This window comes from Cinclus cinclus, chromosome 3, assembly GCF_963662255.1.
Source record: "Cinclus cinclus chromosome 3, bCinCin1.1, whole genome shotgun sequence".
NCBI classification, from domain to species: Eukaryota; Metazoa; Chordata; class Aves; order Passeriformes; family Cinclidae; genus Cinclus; species Cinclus cinclus.
The window spans coordinates 21,867,509-21,894,356 of NC_085048.1; the positions used below are offsets into that span (position 1 = coordinate 21,867,509).

Genomic DNA, 26,848 nt, shown 5'->3' on the forward strand with positions numbered 1-26,848 from the left:
TAGTCTTAAAGATCTTTCAAACAACCTGCTCAATACAAAATTGCTTATTTCCCCATCTAGTTTCTACTAAGAGTTAGTAACAAACCATTATACCACTTATATTGCCATAGCTCTTCTCAAATACTATCTAAAACTGCCAGTGCATATTAATTTGAAAGAGAATTTTACATTTCTAAAGATTTTATTTGCTAAGGCTTCAAATCTGCCACGCAATGCTGCCAGATATTTAATATTCAACAGAAAAATATCATATATAAACTAAAATAATGTCATTTATTCTAATTTTTGTACTAGATAACCAAAGAAAATGCTGTATATCTACGCCAGAAAAATATTAACATTTCTAAAGAAAGGTTATGACAATAACTAATTCTTTGCAGATAATGTTCAATATTAATAGTAAACATTGAGTTTCTCAATTGAAATTTAAATGTGAATGGAGCACCCAATGGCAGAATGGGTGCACAAAGAGAGGCTTTACTCCAAATCAAGATCCTCTAGAATGAACAAAATGACACACTCAGATAAGCAAAACAACCTATAAATGAATCCTAACATATGAGCTGAATAAATTCCTGGAAGTTTACTAACATCTTGAAACAGAGACAATTTTGAAACTAGTGGGATGTCTGTTATGTCTCTAAAACTCAGAGTCTTTTTTGAAGAATATTTCAGTTGCAGAAAAAATAATTTTACAGTTATACCTTAATATTCTTCTAACATTAATAATAATATGAGGTAGGCTGATAAGCCACCCAAATCCATTCCTGTGGCAACACCTATGCATTCATACTCACCAAATCCATTCTACACTGAGCCAGATGGAATCCTGGCCAAGATAATGGAAGATTTCTTGGACCTGAGGTTGTTAGCGTTGTTTCTATAATTAATTACATTACAGGCAGATCATAAGGATAAACTAGGTTGTCTATTAGGACTTATAAAATTTATTCTTGTTTTGACACAGACTTCTGTGTTATCTCCGCTATTTCCTTTGTATATATATATATATATATATATATATATATATATATATATATTTGTCTTTATTTTTATAAAATAGGATGGTTATATTTTTCTGCTTTCCAGCATTTCTGTGAAAATGTGTATGCTAATGTTTAATTGGGAATATGATACCATAGCAGTGTAAATTATAATTTACCCACAGGAAATAAGAAAAAAAAAAACAAAAAAACCGAACCAAAACATTAAGAAACATAATAAAAAGAGGTGGGATTGTGACAACCCAACCTCAATATTAATATTGCTGCACTTAAATTAAAACATCCATATGAAAACACGACAGTATGAGGTTTGGGGTGTGGTTGTGCACTATTGCACACAGCTTGCATATTTGTAGTGGTGAATCATCTTGAAAACATCTTCATCTTAAACAAACACTATTTATTGAAATAGACACAAAATGAATGAAAACAAAGAGGATTTCAGAAAATTGCTTGTCGTGAAAATGCACATTAGGTATTAGTCCCTCAATTTCAAAACTGTTATAACTTCAAGTTGGTTTGAAGCAATCTAGTGAGCCCGCTAGAAACTAAACCCAATGTCATAGGTAATATTTTAGAGTACTACAAGTATGTCATGGGGCTTTTCTTTATTTGGATTTTTAAAATTTAATTTAATTTATTTTATTTTGTGTTGCTTGATGGATTTACCATAAAGTTGAAGCTACTTGCACTTAATAGAAAAGAAAAGAAAAAAGAAAGAATAAAGAGGGAAAAAAAATTGCCTAAGTCTGAGCAAAGCTTGAACCCAATGAACCCCAGGAAGTAGAAGACAGTGGGTTTGATTTATGAAAGTCCATCAACTATGGTTGAAGTTATGATGAACAAAAACTTGATAAAATGTTTCCTGAACTCTTGAAAACTCTAGTGGCATTGCATTTAGAGAGCCTCACACAGCAAGAAACTGCACCATCTTGGCCTAGCAAACCCTGACAGCCTGGGCTTTACTCAACTTCTTATTTTGCCACGTGTGGGAGCTCTTTAAGTAACAGTAGTGCAAATACTTTCTCACAATAGAGAGACATTCAAGAAAACTGTCTTTGATAACACATGGATGTTTTCTTTCAAGTAGTTCCAGTTTAGAGAAACAAGTAGCACAAATAAATCCAAATGACTCGAGGACCAGAACATGGCATGGAAAATATCACAGAAGAACAAACATTATAGTAAACGTTTCAGTGAACTTGTATCTGGAAACACAGCTGCCTAAAGATCTATTTCGGGATACTTTAGTAAAAGCAAAGCACACATTTTGACAGCTGTAATCCAAGGACACATTTCCATTTGCACTTCTAACTTATACAGTCAAGAAGATGAAGGACTACACTATCACTGCCAAGTTTTGGATTTTTTTGAAAGCAGCTGTTCAAAACCTCTCAGAATAATCTGCTGGTTGTAGTACTACAACCCAGTGCTTCCCTAGCACTTGCTAAGACAAAACCATAAAATCACATTACCCTCACACATTTCAAAGGTTATGTGAAAACTATAAACATGGACTCCAAAGCTCCAGAGAAAACCCTGTGTCTGGCAAAAATTCCAACACAATCATCACTGTCAATTATGCAGCTGATGTCTGTAAATGAGGCAGTAGAAATAAAATTCATGGGCTTCCAGAAATACAGAAAGGATTAATTTATAGTACTTACACTTATATTCAGTCACATGTGTAAATTAAAAGCACAATTAACTTATTTTCTTCTATAGCGTTCAAAGATACCTCATTGTGTTTTAAAATGGCCTATCTTGATATTTTATATTAAGAGAGAGATCAGTCGTATGCTTCTGGGTTTAAAACTGATGCCTTAAATTTTATCTTTCATATTTTTCAGATTCTGTACTGCATTAGCATGTAATTCTGAATTTCCTATAAAGTGTTAGCAAGTTCTCCTCACAGTTTAGTTAGACAAAACAATCCTTTTCCAGCCTGAGAACCAAGGACACCATGGCAGCTTCAGGACAAAAAAGTGCAAACAACAGTGAATTGAGGAGAGCAATCTGGGAAGATGGGACTTCATAACCTGAAGATGTAATTGGAGAATTTACCCTAACACAAAAATTAACCAGAAAGTGTGAAAACTCGGGACCAGCCATCCATCTCTCATGCATCTTGGGTGTAGCCTCATCCACGCTCTTGTACTGCCCAAGGTGTATCCTTTGAAGGCCTTTTTAATAAATACCTACTTCATTTCTTTGACACTGTCTAGCCTCTATTATAGGAAGCTTCTCAAGGCATCTAAACCTTCTAAAAATTCTTCCAGAAACATGATTGATAAGAGAGAAAAAGAAATAAACTGAGTGATTTCATGTATTAATAGAATACAGTCAAAATAATTTTGAAAACAAATAAGTTCATTGTATCACTGCAACATCTCTGCAAGTCACACGGTCTCCAATGGCACCAAGTTTCATAGACATTTGCACTCTATAATTCTCTTTTTTTCTTACATAAAGACCATGCAACCTTTTTGGCACTTTATGTGTTTTAGACAAGGCCTTGTGCAGATACACCTGTAAGAAGCACTGCTGTTCACTGCTCCCTTATCCTAGGAGCAATGGCAAGTGAAGGAACAGGAAAGGCACAGACCTTTTGAACTTCATAGAAGATCCTAGGATGATTATGGGGGTTATGTAAAAGAATGTGGTTAGAAAATACAAATACTGACGGCATTTGCAGTTAAATGGAATATGAAATCAAAATCCATGGGAAAAAATTAAAATGCTATTTATCATTATAATTGAAAGGAAATTTGGCAACATAGGACAATTTCTCTTTGAAAATCTGGAAACCATAAAGTCCAAGCGCAAACTTAAAGTAGATCCATTGTGTGGTGATGCCCTAGGCCTTATTCAGCAAAGGCTGGATGTTCCTAACCCTTTCTGGGCAATATGTTCCCATCAGAATTTTTTTCCTTATATTTAATCCAAATTTCCTTTATTGTATTATTACTATGTTCTTCTCAAATAGTCTGTGTGTGTCCTTTCCCATCTACTAGCTTCATGTTAGGCTAAAGGCAAAAGTTTCCCAACTCTTCAAACCTTCTCTTCCAGGTTGAAGAAAGCCAATTCTACCACCATCACCTCATTTATTGTGAGTTCCAGATCCCTAAAAATTACAGGGAGATCCCATTGGAGATGCTCACAACTGAGTCTGGAGGAAACACCAGGTAAAATTTAGAACATCAGAATGGATTTAAAAAGTAATTCCCTTGTCTGATGTGTCATTCCCAAAGTCCCTGTTTAGTTATCATGCAGATCCAAAAAGCTCCCCAGTAACAGTTTTTTTCATGGGAGCTTACTGTTAAAATACTGCAAGGTCAAAGACAGCTGTGAAACTCAATTGAGCTGTCATGTGTAACCAAAATAGACATATTGATGGTTGATCCAAAGCCCATGTGAAACCATAAGCAAAGAAAATCTCATTCACAACATATGACTTTCCCCTGGAAGCAGAGTAAAGACAAAAAAAAAATCTAATTATGTAGAAATAGAGAGAAAGGAGGAAGAAATTTTGGAGTTTGTTTCATCAGTGAAACCAATAGGACTAATTTTTTCTTTTTCTTCCTATCTGTTTTTTTTTTCCCCCCCTTACTGTTTATATTCCAGAATTTCCTTCACAGTGCCTTGTGCATTATACTGTTTTCACTTTTGCAGTACTTTGAGGCACAGGACAAAAAAAAAGAAAAAAATATTTATATATCCTACAGTTAGGGGGAAAAAAAGAGTATTAGTTTAGTACAAGTGTTAAAAACATGGATTTTCAATGACACATATATGAATTAAAGACTGCAGAATACAAGTTGACTCAGAACCTATAAGCTACTGTGATTAATATTTAATGTTAACTTCTCATGCTTAATGTTTCTTTTGTTATAGCAGCAATTCATCTTTAGAAATAGTGCCCATAAACTATCTCCCAAAGAGGCATATGAGTGTTGCAAGTGCACATTTGCACTAAGCAAAATCTCACTCCTTGACTTGTGTAGTTTCTGAATAGAGTGTATCAGTAGATTGCCTTCTGCTTGTTGCAATATTTTACAAAGAAAATTTAAAAAAGATAAAGGGTGTTGTGTCTCCTCTGAACATCCAAAGCATCTGCTTTAGTTTTTCAGGCACAGGGAAAACAGAATCAGTTAATGTGCAGCTCCACATTTTACCTCACAGTACTGTTCACAATGACATTTAGGTATAATCCAGAGTACATAAAAACTCCATGTAAATCAAACAAGGTGACACTGAATCTTATTTAGGTATGTAAAAGTTCTTTGAAGAAATTAGGCTATTTGTATTATAATTCACAGTGCACTTGCACTGAATGGGAGAATAATTCAATATGCTTTTTATTTTTCTGAAAGAAAATGGGAAAGTTTTCAGGGTTGTTAGCTGACTTCCTTAAAGCTGCTCAATTTAATAAAAACGAAAATATAATTAGTAGTACCAGAAGAGGCAGGTGGATGCAAAATTTGTAATTTGTGAGGGAATCAAAGTGATTGACTTGATAGCTCTTTCATCAGCTAAAGACACATGTAAGTGAAAGTGCATTTAGTGAAGCAACATTTTGTAATAATGTCTTCAAATATCTTTCTGGAGAGATAATGCAATTAATCATTACTGAGTACTAGTTTAAAATATGGTCTCACTAGGCATATTGTCTTTAAAGACCTAGAAGGTTGTGTTAAATTTCACTGGAGCAGCTTCTACAGCATGAATGTTATCTTACAGAGTTGACAGTTACAGAGGATTACGGTGGTAAAATCTGTCTACACAGATGGAGATAAATTATTAATGATTTTATTTATGAATACTACACATTAAAACAATATAGATAGACAGTCAGGTGGGTGCACAGGTACAGCTCTTTGTACTAGAAATATCTTCGTGTTTTTAATAGGGAGGCTTCAAAGACAAATACTCTGGTGTCTGCATTTATAGCTACTGTTAGTTAAAAGACAAAATCATACCAAGAAGACTTCACTTCATATCTTTATTTCACAAAATCAAAACAAAATATGCATAAACCTATGTTAACTTTCATCACAGAATAAAAGCAGAAAGTTTACTTTGAGGTAGCTGCTCTGTATTTTTATTTCATACCTGAATTTAAATTTTAATATTTTCTGCTTATTTGGAGAAGAAACCAATGGGATTTGAGAAACATCCACTCACATTGAAGGACTCAAAATGCTGACAAAATGAACTAAAAATTTAATTATTTACATATTGTTTTAATCAATAGCACAGTATGAGGTACCTGGTTGAATTTTTTTTCTGAGTAAAAGAGAATCTTACAAAGTAATTTGTACATGAAAGCACAAGAAAAGCCTAACAGAATTTGTTTCTTCAATCAATTTTTTGAGATTTATAAGAGACTATTCTGCGTATTCTTAGTAACAAGTACAATTTAGCATATGACTAACTTTTAATTGCTTACTTTGATTATTTTTCTCATAAACACTTGCTATAATTGTTACAAATTATGAACTATAACAAAAATATACAAGTCAGTGTACTGAAGTACCAAATATGCCATCACTAAACACTTGATTTTTATAATCAAATTTGCAAAGTTCTGTTTTGGTTTTTTTTTTTTTAAGCATTATTTGAAAATTAGGTGTGAGAATCCTAAACACCCATCTAACCTCCATTTTGGACAAGGGGAAGTCAGTGGTCAAGACTGATTCATACTGTGACTTTTTCTGCCCCAAGGACAAGCCTCAAAGTGCCTTGACTGTACATCCATTTCTAATGGAAATGCCCTAGTTCTACAACAGATACAATGAAACTTCCAGGCAAAAGCTGCTCCCTTCCATCCCTCTTGCTTTATGTGACAAGTTTTTGTATTTCATTCCCTGACCAGAAATATGCAATAATTCCTTCTTGGGAATGCCTCCAAGATATCACCTATCACAAGGCACTGGGAGTTGTAGTGGGTGGGTATTAATTTTCCTTTGTTTTTAAGTGGCTAATAATAAAGTAAGTATTTAATTAAGGTCTGCTGGCCTTAAAGAATGTGCAGTTATAGACATTTTAGCAATAATCTTATAGATAATGGACACTTTTATTTTAGATTTTATTTCCTAGACATCCTATATGGTGTTCCTCCACTATCCTTAAGACTAAAGTAGTCCATAACAACTGGAATAGCTGTACTCATATGCTGTTCAGCCATATGAAGTACAGCATCATAGAATACTTGTTGGAAGAAATCATCATGCATATAACTGATGAGCAAACAATCTGCAATGATAGAATATTTTAATTTTCCTTTGTTATCAACAAAAATACTCTACAGTCAAGCGTCTCATGGAAGAATCACAAGACAATTCTTAAAGCCTGGAACCTAAAATTAATAATTTAGATGGAATACTAGGCATCACAGATTCAGGAGTGTTGTGGCCACTCACACAGCCACTCACTCACTCTCACCAGTGCAGCTCTTTTTCATTACCTGTAGAATACTACAGATTTTAGAGGGGAAAAGTTGGAAAAGTCACACAGATCACAGTTCATGTTGCAGAACGTAGCTGCAAGAGCTGCAAGCGCCTGAGATGAGGCTGTAACCAGGTGGGGGTCAGTCTCCTCTCCCAGGAAGCCGGAGACACAGAGACACAAGTCTTAAGTTATGCTAGGGGAGGTTTTGGCTAGAATTAGGAAAAATATTCTTCACAGAAGGAGTGCTTGGGCATTGGAATGAGCTGCCCAGGGAGGTGGTGGAGTCACGGTCCCTGGAGGTGTTAAGAAAAGACTAGATATGGCATTCAGAGCCATGGTCCAGTCGATGAGGAGGTGTTAGATCATAGGTTGGACTTGATGATCCCAAAGGTCTTTTCCAAACTAGTTAATTCTGTGATTCTGTCATTCTGAGAAATAATTTGTAGGATGTTTGAGAGTGCTCTGGGCCCTACCCATTGTCAACCTTAGCCACACTAAACTGCTTATGTACAGTCATCAAATTAGATGCATGCAGCTGACTATAAATACAGCTCAGAAATCACTAATCTGGTATCTCTGAAAAGAAGAGGATGAAAGCTCTGGGGTTTTATGACACTGTAGAGCCTCTGTTTGGCCAGATGAATCCTTTGTCTGGATTATTCTCCAGTAACCAAAATGTATCATTGCTTAAAAGGAATTAAACCTATAATTTAGATGAATTTTAGGTGTTTTTTTTTCCCTAGCAGTTCAGTAAAAGTCTGCCAGTGATTATATCTGAACATAACCCAGAGCAGCAACACATACATTTCCAATTGCTTTAGCTACCTGGTCTGTTGACAGATCACACTTTAATAGGAGTAGCAGTTTGAAAAGTAGTGGAGAGTGCCTATATACTAATAAATACTAGTGCTTGATAAAAACATTGAATCAAGTCATTCTACAGCTCCAAAAAAATGAGATAGCAATAACAACAGATAAAATGATGAGGAATTTAATAAAATTAAGTTTCAGACAAGCATCTTTACTGTTCATCTCTGACACTTTCTGTCATTTTCAAAGGCATAAAGATGTGTTCTTCTGAAAACTCTGTATATAAAAATAACAATAAAAATACCAAAATTTAGAAAAAAAGTAGGACTAGACATTATTTTTTTCTTTTCTAATATTTAATATATGAGAACTTATATGCAATCTCTTCATACTAGTATTTACTTTAAAGTCCAAAATATATTCCATATCAAGCTGCTTTCATTTCAAGAATTCAGAGACAAAAAGATACAAGTAGCTTAAAATTTCTTCTAGAAATGGTTCTATGTTTTCTATGTTTAAAAATATCTTGTATTTCAAAGTAAGGGATTGTGTACTTTGTTGATAACTTAACCCAATGTAATATTTATAACATTTTTTTTCTCCTAATGAAAAATTACTAAAATGTGATAAATGCTTAATGCTGTTGCTTTCTTATAAATAAAATTTTATCATAAAAAACTGATGATGATTCCAAGAATTTAGAAACATACAAAGCTACTAATAATCTCTGTGTATTTAACATCCCTTTGCTGGCAATATGTAAATATGAGGAGTCTTGCATAAGCATCTTTACTGTGTCTACATTTTTCTCTGTGATGCAGTGCGAAGCTTTGCATTTTTTATATAAATATAAAATATCATTAGGAAGATACAAAATCAAGACATACTTGCACTTAAAATCGTAATGTTAAAGGATTTTTTCTCCATATTTTAGACCCTGGGAAACACACAGACTACAATTTGCAGTGAACTTCATGTTGTCAACATTAACTGTACTAACTACTGTTGCTGACTTCCTCTTTGGCTTGCTTAAGCAGAGGTACAAATGGCTGATTCACAGTTACAGAACAATAAAATTTGGAATTAAGAATGCTAGTGTTGTAATCTCATGATCTACATTCACATTTATTCTGCATTATTAAAAGACAAACAAAACCATTAAAACGTCCAGAATTACTGAAGACAAAGTTCTGTTATTAGATTCATGTTTCAGTGTTGATGCATTTTTATCATACTCACACTAGGAACCTAAAAAGGCAGATCCACTAAATGCTGTAGATTTGCCTGCTTAAAATGAACAAAGGAAGAGAGTTGTGGAGGTCAGTACTCAACTGAGATATGCTACTGTCATAATGTGAACTACTACCTAAAAAAAATGTTATATATATAGGAAAAATAAGGTATGATTGTGCCAGTTGGATATCTGTCCTGTAAAATGGTATCAACCTTCAAAAACTGAAAACAATAACAGTAAATGAATGTTGATTTCCTTGAGATTTATAGGAACTGAGCTCTTTATACTGCTTTCATATTTCAGTCACTTGACTCACACTTGAAACTTACTAGTCAAAAAATAGGGTTCATTTGTTATTTGTTTCAAGTTATAAAGTAAATAAGAAATCAACTTTATAAAAACAGTTGAAATTAAATAACACTGCAATTTAAGTTTTATATATGATGGAATACATTTTCTATAATTCTTTTATAAAACATGCAAGATTTGAATATAAAATTTCTGAAGTTCCATATTTTACATGATAAAAAGAATGTACTCACAGAAGCATATCCTAACTAAATGTAATTTAAAAAATCCAACCAAATAAGTGAGTTGGTGAGATCTTCAAAGTTATCAGCAGTTAAAATAAAACAAGCACAGCAAGCACTATTTTGTAGTAGTGGAGCTAAGGCTAATTATTAGATACAATGATTAGATACTGAATGGGGATCTCTGTTGTTTGTAAAAAGTAATTTGAAAGAGTACTGCTAGGGGAATATTTTTAAGAAAATAAATACTAGTTTGTATCAGTGAATGAGGACATTTAATTCTAAATTAAAGTTGAAATTGGATGTTTTCCAGCGTCATAGCTTCATGGTGGCAATTCTTCTAAAGGTGACTAGTTAATTAGGATAATAATGCATAGGAGTATTAAAATTAAATAAATACAGACAATACATTTGATTTACAAAAATTATCTTCAACTTCTTTGAGCAAAGAAAAGCTTAATTTGTCCCTAATTTTGTAGGAAATATCTCTAAGATAAAACAATAGCATTTTTGTTTTGACTCTGAAAAAAATATACAATCTCTGTATTAATCCATTATCATAGTATTACATTAAAAATTAAAGCAAGTAATTTTAAAAACTGTTCAGGTTTACATTTTTATAATTTCTTAAATATTGGAATAAGAATCTCCCATATTCCTTCCTTACTGATGTATTTTAGATACTTACTGACTGTGTTTCTTTGCCTACATTTTTTACTGTTCAGTTTCTGATTTATATTCTCCTCAGCTCCATAAGCCCTCTCAAGAGCTTCAAAATGATGCAGCTGCTGGGTGGGACAGATGTACTCTATTCCCACTAACATGCTGAGAATAAAAATGATTATTTGTTCATTAACGTTTCATGCCCTATTTTTCAAGATTTCCTTTTTCTACACCTTTTGAAGGTTGTGGATCTTGTACAACTCATCCAATATATCAAGCTTAGTACCTCCTGCAAACTTCACAAAACCACTGCCCTCCAACTGGTAAAACTGTTGGCTTCATTCTTTGCATGAAGCTATATCAACTTGGAGTTTCGTTTTTTTTAGCAAAAAAAAAAAAAAAATACAGAAATTGTTACTCTATTGCTAAAAAAGAATAGTAGTCATGCTATATTTTCACAGTTTATTCTTCTCTACAACATAGGCTAGGTAAATCCACATTGACTATGTCTATGAAATACAGCTTTCACTGTGTTAAGCATCAACATCAGTGATTAAAATTTTTAAACTAATTTCCCAGCTGTGGTTATAAAACGCAGTATTGTATATTTTACATGAGTGTTTTTTGTCAGATGAAGCACTCTGAAGCTGAGTCCCATAAGAACACAAGCGCAGTTCCTGGCACCTTGCAGTCTGTCCAGCGTAAAGGACACGTGCTCTCTGCAGAAGAGCCACACCAAGCCATTTGATCTGAATGCCAGCATGAAACCAAAAGGCTTGGAACATGACTGTCTCTGTGAGCACCTGCCCTTAATGAGGAAACAACTCCCTGCTACACACAAGTCTCTCAAGCACCTGTCATAAGCAAGGAGTGACTGTGTTATTCAGCATTTCCACAGCTGAGTGACAGAAGTCAATGGTGCTGTCTCTATTTAAGCCACATGTGGAAGGTCACTTAGGTTTGGTTGTTCAGAAAGTGGGCAGGGGCTGAGGTCATGGGCAGCTCATGTCAGTGATTTAATGTAGAAAACTGTAAAATGTTAAAACAAAAGACACTCGGGGGAATATGCACAGTCATTAAATACAAGATACAGAAAACCAAGCATGAGGTGGAACAGAGGGAAGCCGAGCCATGTCTCTCTGCAGGGCCTCTCTGCCCTTGAGGACGCTGACAGCTACTCCCATTATGTACCCAACCCGATATGTTTGCTCTGTAAACAATTTTGAGACTTGGTGTAGTGAGTGGCATGGTGCTGTTCTTTGGCTGCCTTATCCAAAATTGTCCTCTAACCTCTGACAGCCTCTCAGCCACAAAATTAAGACAAATTCCCACCAGATCTCTAGAGTCTCATGAAAAGCTCATTGAGAATAGACTGTCTTTGTTCAACACTGAGAATAGGCAAGTCCATGGTGTTGTGGATGTTTCTACCCCTCTATTTGATACAAATTCATGTTCTCAAAAAAAATCTTTGGTTTTCTGAGCATATTCTGCAAGAACCTGCTCTCAGTATATTTACCTTCATTTCCTCATCCTACCTTTAAAAATCCTAAAGGGCAGCTGGATTTGATTTATACTCGTAAATGCTAAGGTGAAAGGAATGAAAGTCCAAGAACAAAAATGTAAAAATCCATCCCAAAACTGGAAAAAGAGAGACATTTGTTCTTGATTCTCGTGAAAGAACCTATCAAAAAGAGTGGTCTACAAAAATGTATCCCAACACAGGAAAGGAGTTTTTTCACTTAATTTGACTGGAGCTCTCTTCTACCCATCTTGAAGGGGACAAGTTCTCATATGATTGATTTGGCACAGCTCTTCTAATGTTTTTGCTAGAATTCCTGACAAAGTCTGATCATAAGAGCTGTGGCTCTCTGGGTTGGTAGAAGATAAGATTAGCCAGTTGTAACTTGATAAAACTCACAGAAAAAAGAAAATTAATATAATATCTACACTTCTTTTCTATTTTACATCATTTGGGTCAATTTTACAATTCAAGTAGTATTCTTGAGATATCCCCCATGACACCACAAAAAACTCAAATAAAACCAAACACTGACATGGGGACCGATAGAAAAAACCTGCTTAACAGTGAGGGTGGCAGGGAAATAACAAACATCTGCTACTGAAATACTCATTTCATTTCACAGTGTCAGTTTGCAGTCAAGAATATTTGCAGGGGTTTTGAAAATAAATCAAGAATAATTAAAAAAATATAGTTTTTCTAAACAACTAAACAAAATTGCTTCTTTTATATTATCAAAGAGGAAGACGTGAGATTGCAGTTTGCAAGGACTTAGTGGGAACTGGAGTCTGGTAACAGTTTTTCAGTCTTGTAGAAAGACAGAACTTTGTGGCTGGAACCTTCCATGTGTGGAAGCTTGGAAATAAGACTATTTCTTTTAACAATAAGGATAATAAACAGATCACAAAACAGTCTGAAGGACTGGGAAACACTAAATCAGGGGTTATGTAGTATTTTTCTGGAAAAGTATGCTCTTGTTCAGGTGGAGAACTTTCATGGTTTCATTTACACATGTAATTGTTTATTATTACAATGGACATGCCTTGTTCCTAAATATGAATATTATACCTGTTGCCTGAATTTATCAGATTATGATAATGAAAAAATACTCGTGTTGTATATACTTTGAACACACAGAAAACTCTTATCATTCCTGAGAAGTAAAAGTTTCTGAAAGAGTATCCATGTTTGGAGCAAACAGGAACCTGAAAATTCTTTTTAATATTTTTATATTGAACATGTAATCTTTTTTTTTTTTTCAGTTTTCTGAGAAGCAGTGTATTTTATTTTTTTTAAGAATAGATTCTCTTTTGTTTAAAACCAATCATCAGTGTCTAAAATTTGACCATGACTTGAGATTCTCCCAGTATAGAACCAGTATAGAAAATATGGATAAATCTCAAATATAAATAAAACTCATTAATTCAGCTCTCAAGTCTATGTAGATTTGCAAGACTTTACAGCTACTTACTGTACACAGAAAAAATTAACATTTTTAAGAGCTTTATCCAGCCCAGTGGGACTGCAGTGGATTGATTTCAAACACAGCAGCTGAAGCAAACACACTACCCTTTTTTTATTACCATATTTCTACCCAGGGGGCAATGTGCTAATTCTAAATATTTATTATGAAAACCTGTACACCAGTTTCTAAGAAACCAAGATTTCTCTTGATAGCTGCCCTCTGCAGAACAGTTAAAACCCTCATCTTTAGAAACTCTCCTCGTAAATAATGCCAAATTCTGGAATCCCACACCTTCAATACTAAATATAAGATTTGCTGCTTTGAAGGATTTTTTCATACCTATGAAGATAGAACTGCTAGAATGTTCTTGTATAGTCAGTCTTTAGATCTAAGTTCTGTACATTAAAATTAGAAATCCTACCTTATCCCTGGGCTGTACATAATAATTTACCCCTCATTACTCTACTAATTCAAGACACACATGCACCTCAATTTAAGAAAAAAGATGGAAAATTTAAAGTGAACTTTGAAATTTGCTAAAACAACAAAGCCATTGCTTCTTTCAACTGTGGAAATAGATTCTGGCTCCTTGTCTTAGCCATAGATTCCTTGGTCTGTTAACTAGGTATGATATGGTGTTTTATCTGCATGGTTGCATTTAGATGCTCTCAACCTTTACCTGTGAAAATGCTTTCAGATGAGACAAACATCCACTTTTGAATCATGCTCAAATTCTTTTCTAATTACACGTTTCCTTTTTAAATATCCTTTTAAACCTGTGAACAGTCTGTCTCCAGTGTTCTAATTTTGGTCTGATAGGGTTTGTGTACACCTCTTTGGCATGCTTCAAAAAAGGCTTGTTCATTGCAAAACTGCACTGTGAACCAGGTAAGAGGGGCCCCTCCTGAAGGGCTGGAGCACCTTCTTCATCTGCTAATACTGCTGAGGTTGTGAGGACAAGCATTTTTTAATGTCAGTTTATTCTTGTCATCACATATCTCTACATGAGGTTTTGCATAAATTTAGAATTAAATAATCCACTGCATTACTGAGTCTTCACATAATATTTTACTATATGGTTTCCTATCAAAATATTTTAATATTAGGGTTGCATCATTCTAAAAAAAATATTTTTTTCTCATATGAGTTCTGGTGAGGAAAACTTGCATTTTTTCCCTCTCCCTTCTCCTTGCTTCATTAAAAGTGGGATGGAATAATTTGCCAATCTTGTCATAATACAGAATAGTTTTTCAGTTAATATGCCCATCAGCATCCACTGTTTAGAAAGGAACCATTAGTACTTCCATTTTTGTTTAGATGGTTTATATTTGAAATTCTCACTCCTCATTGGGGTGCTGCCTCAAGCTTGGCGAAACTAGCAAAATCCTTGTGTTTTATTTTATTCATGGCAAATTGCCTTCCCCACTGATTATCTTCTCCCTTGCCCATTTGGGAAACTGGATAAACAGAAACAATATCTCAGTCACCACTACCCATCATATCTAAACTTTCTGTGCTGCAACTACCACTTTAAAAGATCAGAGATACATACAGCACAGTATTTTCTAAGTGCAGACCTCTGCAGAAAACCCATTAAGTCCAATCACTAGCCTACTGTGAAGGCATTCAAAAAAGACTATCCATCAATAAACATGTTATTTAAATTCAATTTAACATTCTTTTAGAGTCGAAGAAATAATTGATGCATTCTGTGTGCTAACTAAACAGAGGTACCAGGGGCCACGGTATTTATTAACTGCAAGAACAGTTCATTGGCAGGTTTACTCTGAGCTGCTGTAGATCACAGCACTGGTCTCAGCAGAGAAAACATGCAACAAACTACTGGGTAGTTGGCCTAAAAAACTTGCAGTGGAAATTCAGGAAGAGTTTTCTGGAGGAATATGTCTACTTTTGTATATATTGATGGAAAGAAAACAACCCAAACTACTAACAAATATTTTAGTTGTCATGCACTATGTTTTAGGAACTTTCAGTACATCTAGGAAAAAAAATAAAGCAGACCTATATTCATACTTGTTTTTTGCATCATAAAATTTCGTTCTTCTCTTAGTATTTGATGAATAATTGTGGAGATAATTTTATATGCTGGAAATACATGTGACTATGTTAATTCCTACCAAACATTTTTCATATACTTGAGTGTTTGAAAGCATATGTTAAAAATCCCAAGATGTATTAAAACCCCCTGTATCTTTCAGAAAATAGTGATAGTTAATATTAAAATTCTAATATATTTGAAATATAAGGTAGAAAACTACAGTGTTTTGAAAGAGTGGTTTGGTAAATTGCCATCCTTCATTCTCACTGGTTCTATTTACACCATGATTAATTTCCTTTCTGATATTATTGCTAAACTAGGTACCAGTGTCAAAACTAGAATTTGGTCTAAGGTCCAGGGAATAACTGTCTTTTTTTTGTTTTCCAGAATGACCTAGTAGTCCCAATATTGATCTTTGTTAGTTGTGATTTGACCAGATGAACTGAACTGCAGTACTTCTACAAGTTTGAGACTTCATATTTATGCGCAGACACACATTAACAGCAAGATTTTGTCCATTAAATTTTTTACTTGTCATGCAGTAATACAGACCTCAAAAGAAATATAGATTGGAAAGCTTTGGTTAAATTCCATTTGGTTTGGGTTTTTGTTTGCTTGTGGGTTTGTTGGTTTTTATTTTTGGTTGGTTTGTTTGTTTGTTGCTTGTTTTTTGAGTGGGAGGAGGTTGTTGGTTTGTTTTGTGTTGTTTTTTGAGGATTTTTTGTGGGTGTTTTTTTGTTTGTTTGTTTTTGTTTTTTTTTTTTTTTTTGGTTTGGTTTGGTTTGGTTTGGTTTTTTTTGAGTAGGTATTATTGCATGCAAAGCTAGAATCCCTGGCAGTGCTGTATGGCAAAAGGGAAAAAGGGAAGTGGGGAGAAGAATTTAGTGTAACATTCCAGAAGTCAAAATATCTGTATGTTTTGTTTTACTTTTCAGGTTGACTGCATTGGATAGATACTGTGTAAAACCAAGAAATTTAGTAACTCATAAATATTTCCAAGAAAAAATTCTAATCTGACTACATTTGTATGGACTGTTTAATAATGAAAACATTTTCCTGAATCCAATGTCAAGAATTTTGTGAGTAAATAAAGCTAATGGTATAGATATTCTAGAATAATGCAACAGACCTAGTAGAAGGATATTTTAGGACCATGCTGAAACCCTAGAAAGATAGTTAAGCAGTGGTATTTTAAGCAATCTGAGTTCTCTTTTAATGTATTTAAACCATGATCACATACTTAATCTAAAAATCTAGTGCTTTTTATGTTCTTTTAAATGTAGTAGAAAAATCATACTGTGGGTCACAGTGCTTCCTTAAGTGAGCTCTCTCACTCTTATGTTCCTGTCAGTTTGTGATGTGCTATGAATGAAGCCTTTATGCATCTTCAGCACAGTAGACTGTAAATTAATAGATGCAAAGAAAGCAATAGTGTTCTGTGACTTAAGTATCAGTTTAGTGCCTCTGTACTTCTCAGTCCATACAGGACTCACATGCTGGTGTTAACAGCTAAGTGGCCCCTGTGTCATTACAGCTAACACAGGCAAGAGATTATGTGAGTTCAGTCACTAATGTTAGCATGAAGTATTTTTACCCTCCTATCGATTTTAAGGTCAAAGTCCTTGAAAAACCTTCAACATACTTTTATGCATACAGATACTAATATGTATTTTTATAAAGTACAAGAGGTAAGTGATGCATTTCATACATGCTTGCTTCAAATACGAGCCTAAGAAGTTTTGCAAGATTTCTATGAGATATTATCATAAACTAAGCATATTTATTGAGATTTTTCTTTGCAGCAGGACTCTATACAATAGATTTTTAAAAATCAGATTATCCTGAAGATAATATACATATATCTACATCTATATCCATATATCTATACCTATATCTATACTTATATCTATACCTATATCTATCTATATCTATACCTATATCATCTATATCTATCTCTATCTATCTCTATCTCTATCTCTATCTCTATCTCTATCTCTATCTCTGTCTCTGTCTCTGTCTCTGTCTCTGTCTCTGTCTATATCTATATCTATATCAATATCTATATCTCTGTTTATATATATATCTATCTATTTCATCTATATCTATACCTATATCTATCTATATCATCTATATAGTCAATATCTATATCTAATCCTTATCTATCTATTTATAAATACACACAATGTATGATAAGAAGGAAAACCATGGTCCTTATTCCCTCCAACACTTCCTTCCTTCCAGTGCAATGCCAGCAACTCAGAGATGACATAGAAATATCGATGTTACATTTCAGCTTATTTTTGAAACCACTACTTAAACTCTTTTTCTTCTCTTTGTTATGGCCATTTCAACAATTAGAATCTTCAGGTTCATCACTGCAAATATCAGAGCTCATCTCCTTATATACTACATTATTTAATATACACTTAAATAATTTAAAAAAAACCCACAAAAACCATGTTACCCTGTATCAAAATAATTTTTAAAAATGCCACTGGGATGCTGAAAGCAAAAGGAAGACAATGCCCAGGAGGGTGGAAACAAGAGCAACCCTGTCTTAAGATACCAATTTCCCTGCAGCATTGCTTTCTTAACTATAGTCAGGTTTCATCTTCTCTCCCATAAAAATTTTAGGGAGGGTGAACTGTTCACTACCTGTCTCATCCACACATTTTTTTTTCTTTAAATTTCCATGGACTCCAAAGATACTGAGCAGTGTTCACTGTATTTCTCCAAGCCTACTAACAATTTACTTACAACTGTGGATAATTCAATTTTTCAAGTAGGCCTTTAAATGCCCAAAGAAAATCCATTTTGGAACATGATGATTTTGATAAATATAGCCAAGTACAAGATATATCACTGATGATATCAGCTTATTAATTCTTATTATAGGAAAATAGTAGGAGTGAAGAAACTGTTTATCTGCGTATGCTTAGGTTTAGCAACTGCTTTTAAAAAAGAAGAACTGGCTATAGACACTGAATTAAAACTTGCTATTTCCCATTCAGGGAATTTTAAAATACTCTGGAGAGCAATAATTTTAGAACTAGAGTACACCAGTTGCCTGTATGACATGTTTAGTATACATAGCTGATGGCCTATGCAAAACACTCTGCCAATTTTCTATATAAATTCCCTAATATGTGAGTGGGGATAATCCTTTATGAGACTGTGCTTAACAGCTCTGAGATCAGTGAGACATTCTGTTCGAGAATCACACAACTCCACAGGAACTCAAGTTCAGCACTTTGTTTGCAAACTTTTGATACACCATTTTGATTATTGCTAAAGCATTTGGGGGAAAAAAAAAAAGGAAAAAAGAAAGTTTGGTATCATTTGGCCATTCTTTTATTCTTTTTTTGGGATAGATTTTAACAGATTTTAAGCTTAAACTACTTAACAAAGCAGGAAATGCTGAGGGAGGACACAGAAATAGGACACATTTGTGGGAGTAAAGGGAGCAGTGGGAGCAGAGGTATTGCCCACAATTAAACAGCTTGGAGAAACCCAGAGAGACAAGCATCAGTACCAAAGGCAGCAACTGACAGAACTCAGAGATGGGGAAAAGGTGTATTCCACTGAGCCTTTTAAAGGGACACAGTGTTTGCCATATTACTTATTTTGGGGATTTTTCTGTCACTTATTCAGTTTTCAATATATAAATCCCTTCTGATGATGCCTGCTCTAGCAAAAGTTTGAATGAATTATGCATGGATTAAATCTGTCAGTAAAATTGTATTTAATTAACAGAAATTTCATTCTAATCAGGTAAAAAATGTATTATGAAATAAAGTCTGCAATGTTCTGTCAAGATCACAATCTTTTCAGTCTTAAAAAAACTCTTCATACAGGCAGACAATCTATATTAGCCACTCACATTAAAATTTCTTTGTCCTTCCAATGTTTCTTGGAGGTATGGAACTGTATAGTGCTCTATGGTAAATCAGTTTTAAACCTTTTTTTGTGTTGCTATATATGTTTAATAGGTTAGGCTCAAGTGCTAGATAACATTATTGTTAATTTTCACATGTCATAGATTATGTAATTTTTTCATGGTAACTGAAAACTTTGCAACATGAAACTCAACAGCAAGAATTTGAAGGCAACCATGAAACTTGTTTTCCTGAAAAAAAAGCCAGTTCATGGCAGGTCAGTCCGACAGGTTATCTAGTACAGAATCTTATACTTATTGGTTTACTAACCAAAACAGCTAACAGGGGAAATCCAGCTAAAAGCTAGAGAAAGGTTAGAGTTTTCAAAAACTAGGTGATACAAAAAAATAGAGGAATGATGGTCATGACATCTCTAAAGAGGTTAAAAATGTAAGCAATTACACATAAATTAATAAATATCTAATAGTTTCCTCAAACGAAGAAGCTAGACTCTGACTGCCTTCCCTTTGTTGTATGGCCATGGCATATCTTTTCTCCCCCGATGGAGAAGGAAGGAAAAAATAGTGCCTTAGATCAGCACAAGTATGTCCCAAGCCTTTTTCTGGTGTAAAATGACTTGACTGAAGGTGATCCACAAGCAATAAATCTTTTAAAAGCAAACCAATAGATGGTGCTCTTTAGCTGTCTAATTATGTAATTCTGAGCTAAACACTCAGCTCCGATGTCTGGCTCTACTTCCATACCTGTCTATCAAAAAAGTGATCTAGACCACTCCATTACCTCATGCACTACTTTGCTACAGGCCTCTCCCAAGGAGAGTGGTAATTAAGATAACAACAGTTCTATAAACAGGACAGAAAGCATGCAAATTGAAATCCTACTATTTTGAAATATAACTGAGTGTTTGAACTAGTGTATTTAGCTAAGAAACACAAAATAGTATCCAGGTGTTATAGGGATTATTCATTAACACAGAAACAAGAAGCGAGTTTCAGATGACTCCAGGTACTTATGTCAAATTGAATGCCAAGATTATAGCAATTAATTAGTGCTGCTTCCAAATCACTCTCATATCCACATACATTTTTATGTCCTTTTGCTATGACACTGAAATGATTTATAAGGAAGTGAGAATAACCTTAAAGATAATTTTAAATAGTATTAGGAAATTAGTTTAGATGAAAAAGTACAAAGTGTAGTTCATTCTCCTTCATTGGCAAATACTGAAAAAAATGTGAAGGATATTAATTTTGGGTTTAAATTGAAGCACTGTAAGATAACATCAGTATTGTAAGGTCAAAGATAAAAACATTTTGAGCAAAAGTTGTTCAAAATTAGGATTCCACACCAAAAAAAAAAAGATGCAGAATTATTCTTAGTATCATAATCACCTTTCATGCACACAAGACATGTATAACAGCCTAAGATAATTTGATGATCTTGTAAAAATTATGGCCAAGCCACACTTGCATGAAAAAGCCTAAGTTGGTCCTATCCATGTCCATGTGGTTGCATAGGTTTACCTAACCTACAAGTAATAAAAAACCCCAAACTTCCATCTGAAGAAGGAGTCTTGGGAAAGACTAAGGGATATTCAATGGGATGCCCTCCCTAAGTAATAGATTTCTATTTCAAAACTCTGTTCAGCTAAAGTCTGGATTTTAGGATACTTAAGATACTTCTTAATACTCTCTTTAGGTCCAATTTTTAGTACCATATAACTTATGCAGCGTTCTAAAGGGAAATGTTTGGAAGTATTTAATAAGTTATAGTCAATTTTCAGAATTATTATTTTTTTAATATTCTAATAATTAAGAACATAGGAGCCCTTCAGACCCAAAAGACTAACTATTTGGGCTTGGAGATGGGTTTCATACATAGCAGAGGCAGTCTTTCTGTTATGGTCCCACAAACACTGTTTGTGGCATTGCAAGTAATAGCCTGCTAATTCAAAATAAACTTATTTTACACTTAAAACTCCTTATGTAATAGCAAACTAAGCAAATTATTCAAATTCAGAAAGATTTCTTTCACCTTCAGTCTAGCTGATAATATTTATACTTTTTTACAGATTAAAAAGCCTTTTTTATGTCCTTCACATTCATTTTGCATTGATGTTCCTCTTTTTAAGCCTGTTGACACTTTTATTGATTCAAAGCAGAATTAAAAATGTGATTGCCTATATTCATTCAAGATCTGGAGCTATATAACTGGTCTCTAATTAAAAAAACAAAAGCAAAACCCACACAAAACAAACAAAACATCCCCAAACAAATGATCCTTGAATAGCTTTAGACCTTCTAACCATGTACATAAAATAAATAATATCTCTTAACTCTTTTATAAACTAATTCCATTAGGATGGACCATATGAATGATTTTGAAAATAAAAAAAAAGGTAAACAAATCTCTTCTTCCTTACCAATGCATTGGATAACAAACCAATGATCCACTATATAAAATGTAACTGAACATCTTATAGAAGACTTAGAAATATGTGTGGCATATAAGTAAAATAAAAATATTGCTATTATATAGGTGTAAGATGTATAATCTATATAATTACCATAACATCTCTTATACACATATTTTATAGATATATCAGATTATTTTCCTTCAGCTTTTAGATTCCAGTTGTTCTTGCATTTCCATTGCTTTACTTAAAAAAACGCGTCCATCCTGTTTTTAATGTAATCATGCTGGAACTGCTTCTAACCTCTCTCATATGTTTGGAGAGGGTAATCCAGACATATTACATCATACATTAAAAAGCTAAAGAATAATAAGTCTGAAATTACTTTCTTAACTATTGCTCTCTTTCTAGCTTTTACAGTGTTCATATATGTGTCTTTTCCCACTTATTCTACAGCAAGTATTCCTTTAAGAGAAAAAACAATCCCAGTTACCAGACCATGCTAATGGAATATGTGATTTCTAATACAGAATTAATGTCTAGAGCTGTTGATATGATGCCAGATACGATAAAAGGGAGCAATTAAAAAAGTCACATTTTTAGATGATAACACTCCTAGACCATTAGTTTTAAGTATGGAACAACTTCCCATTTAAACACACAGCTGATTTTAGCATATTACAGAATGCACTACATTTAGCATGCTCTAATGTCGCTATGGTAACTGTTCTGGCTTAAATATAGCTGAATGTGTAGCTTCATTCCAAGTTTTCCAATAATCCTTTAAACATTTCTTACAAAACTCCCCGTAGCTTCTCCAGACTTTGATCCTGTACTAATCCTGCACTGGTATCACTGATACCAGTACTGTTCATAGTATCTTCATCCATGACATGGAGAGTGGGATAAAGTGCACCCTCAGCAGTTTGCTGATGACACCAAAATGTGTGCTGACATTGACACACCTGATATAGAATGCCATCCAGAGGTACCAGGACAAGCTCAAAAAGTGGGCCCATGGAAAACTCACGAGGGTCAAAAATGCCAAGAGTAAGGTGCTGCACCCGGGTCAGGACAACCCCTCGTACCAATTCAGGCTGGGGGATGAACAGAGCAGCCCTGCCATGAAGGACTTGGGGGTGCTGGTGGATGTGAGGCTGGACTTGAGCTCATGTTGTATGGCCCCAAAAGCCAAATGTGACCTGGGCTGCATCAAAAGCACCATAACCAGCAGGGCAAGGGAGAGGATTCTGCCCCTCTGCTCTGCTCTGCTCTGCTCTGCTCTAGTGAGACCCCAGCTGGAGTGCTACATTCAGCTCCATGTCTCAGCACAGGAAAGACATGGACCTGTTCAACCAAATACAGATAAGGGCCACAAAAATGATAAGGCTTGAACACCTCTCATACGAGAAAACTCTGAGAGTTGTGGCTGTTCAGCCTGGAAAGAGAAGACTCTGTGGAAATCTCATTTCAGCCTTTCAGTACTTAAAAGAGATTTATTCGAAAGATAGGAACAGATTTTTTTGGCAGAACCTGATTTGATAGGACAAGGAGTAATGATTTTAAAGAAGTTAGATTTAAACTACTTATAAAGAAGACATTTTTTGGCAGTGAGGGTGGAGGAACACTGGGAAAGATTGCCCTGAGAGGTGGTGGGTGTCCATCCCCAGAAACATTCAATGTCAGGACTGAGCAACTTGATCAAGTTAAAGATGTCCTTGCTCACAGTAAAGGGGTATTAGTAGATGATCTTTTAAGATTCCTTCCCACCCAAATTTTATTATGATTCTATGATCATAGGAACACACAATAAATCTAAGTTTTAGTGATCAGTGCTAAATAATGATCTCCAACATACCACAGAAAACTCAAAAAATGTTCAGATTGAAGTCTAGGAGAAATAAAATTCTTATTATATCTCTGTTCCAATGTTAAGCTGATCAATATTGCATGAGATCAGTGCAGAATGTTTCCAATGCCTTCTGCTCATATTCTACTTCATCTATTACCAGAAATCAAAAGCACAGATATGCTATAAACTGTCTAGTAGAGTCACTTACACAAAATCAAATGGACATTGTTTTATGTTCTGTAGAAAAATTCCATTAGTTCTTCTCATTCAAGATTTCAGCTTCTGATCCTTAGAAGCCCTAAGAAGAAAACCTTTTCTTTGATGATTTTTGTGCATATCTGTGTATGAGTGAGAGGCAAGGGGGTACTTACACATTTTAAGACAGACAGGAGCATTTAATTTGATACCAAGCTGCTTCACTGACTGCCCTTACACAACTTTTACTCATGTGGAAATGTTAGAGAGCAATCTTGTGATGATCCCTTTTCCTGGTCTTAGAAAATTGAGAGCCAGACACAGTTAAGGGATAAAGAGTTTTTACCCTGGTATTTAATAAGGATCCTTGTGGTGCACCACTTCGCCAAGGTGGGATGTGCCAAAATGTACACACACAATAGATCATGTATGCAATTTTACAGACCTTACAAATTAGCATATCAAATGAGGATGCCCCAGTGGGAGGTCTGGATGAATGGCATGATATTCCCCCGTCTGAGAAATTCCCTCCTGGATGGGCCAAATCTCTAGTTTGCAGGATATGTTCTAGACATCTTGGCATCAGTGACATAAATCTAGATGACTTTCAACCAAAGTTTTTACATAGTTGCCAAGTATAGTTACCACACAATTATTAATATATTGCACTCTCTAGCCTGTTATGACATCAAAATAATAGTGGTATTGCTTCCTATCTCTAGAAAGGCATTCTGAAGATAATAACCACCAGTCATCTCTGTGAAGATCTACATTTTTCTAGGCTAAATTTTATAGCAACGGTGCATATGTCAAGTACAAGACATTCTCAGAGATTAAAAGGATGAAAAACCTGCATATGTAGGCTGCAAAGAAATCATAATGCAAACTGTTCCACAGCTTAATCCATTCCCACAGGCAGAACTATTCTTTTACTTAGCACAGAGAATGTAGATTTAGTGTTACAATTACTAATGCCTAATACTGCTAAGCAAACAGCTTTAACATAGCTAACATAAGAGAATAATGCTTGCATACATGCATGTAGTAAGACTGAATTACAGCCTGTTTAGAATAAGATGTCAACTATTAGCTGTCTATATTCCTCTTTTACTCAGGCTGACTTTTGCCCACTACTTCCATTGTTGAAGCACAATACCATTATGTCATTCAAGACACAACATCAGAAAATATTCTTATACCAAGTTCAAATATGTAGCATGAATTACCTGCTCACTGATAAGGTACTTTACAAATATAACTCTGGCAGATGGAGGAAAATAAGAGGAAGGACAAAGATGTGGAAAGAAGCGGAAGCAAACTATTTTTTTTTTCCAGTTCTTAAAGGTGAAAGAAACAAAAAAAAAAAAAAAAAGCCTAAAAAATGGACATTCCTAACAGGTAGAAAATATCTTAAATATCCTCCGATATTTTTCAGATTGGCACCAAGAAAGGAAAAACAGGAAGTGAGATCTTTACAGGATCTCTGACTTACCATATTGATGGTGCTTCTGTTCCACTGATCTCTAGGAAGTCATATCCTTCCTCTAACTGGAAGTCGGTAAAGACCAAAGCAATGGTGTCTCCTGGTTCAGCCAATATGGTCCAGGTGCAATCAGCATTATTCTCATACTCAGAAGGGAAGTGTGGACTTGAAATAGTTCCACTTGTCCCACGTAGTGTCCCTCCACAAGCTCCTTCAGCTGACAAACAAAATATCAATTACTAATGAAGCTGCACTTCAAACAAGTGAAGCACCATCCGTGTTTCTGTCATAGAAAACCCAGCTCTTCTCTACCCCTTGAGGACCCATAAATATATGCTCACACAGAAAAAAAAAATATTATTCAGGTGAATAGAATGCAATATTGTCGGGCCTTTAAGCAGCAGAGGGTTTTGGTTTGGGTTTTCTGACTTTTTTTCCTTGTTGGTGTCACTTCAGCACCAGGCCAAACAAGAATGAAGGTTAGCAGGGACACCTGTTATGAGCTGATTTGGGGAACCTGGCTCTGCAAATGAGTGCACAGAAAAAGCCTGAAAAAGAACTGGGCACAAAATCACAGAAACATACTTAGACGCTTTGTGATACAAATTTAAAAATATTGAACAATTACTTTCTTTCACTTATTTCTTATAACAAAAAAAAAAAAAAAACCAAACCAAAAAAAACCTGCAGAAAAATATTCTTATAGGTTTAAATGCTGTCTTAAACTAGAAAGCATTAATAACATCATACTATCATTTTTTTTTTCGTTCTGCATCAGGATGTTTACAGATGACAAATGAATTCATTTGAATTCGATGAATTAATTGAATTCATTCATTCAATTAATTCATTGTAGCCAGATGGACCTTCCAAGGTTCATGCAACATCAGTAAAAAATATATATAGTAATGATTGTTAACATTTCTAAAATGAAAAGCATAGGAATTTTCTTCTAAATCTTGAATGTTAATTAATATTTTGCCAATGGATATAGCAAATTTCTTGTATTTTCCTTGCTCAGTAAGATTTCACTGAAAGCTTAAAAATACTTGCTGATGATCAGCCGTATTTGATATTAAAACATATAATTAAAAACTCCCAAGAAAATATGTCATCCATACAATTCATTGACATAAGAAATTATTCATCAGGTGCCTTTTGCTATTTGATAATATGGTTATGAAAGCCAAAGCAATAGTAATTAAAAATATTTCTGTGTAGGAGAAGGACCAGAAGAAAAGCATTTTATTTTTATCTATTTTATAATCTTTACTT

At 34.4% G+C, this 26,848-nt stretch overlaps 1 protein-coding gene across 1 annotated transcript in view; it reads right to left on the reverse strand.

The window, feature by feature from the left end:
* Positions 1–26,848, reverse strand: part of CSMD1 (CUB and Sushi multiple domains 1) — a 1,073,346-nt gene that overhangs the window by 493,135 nt on the left and 553,363 nt on the right. The window contains exon 5 of the mRNA XM_062489724.1: positions 25,583–25,790. Coding sequence (XP_062345708.1) covers positions 25,583–25,790 — 208 coding nt within the window. The remainder of the gene's footprint in view (positions 1–25,582; positions 25,791–26,848) is intronic.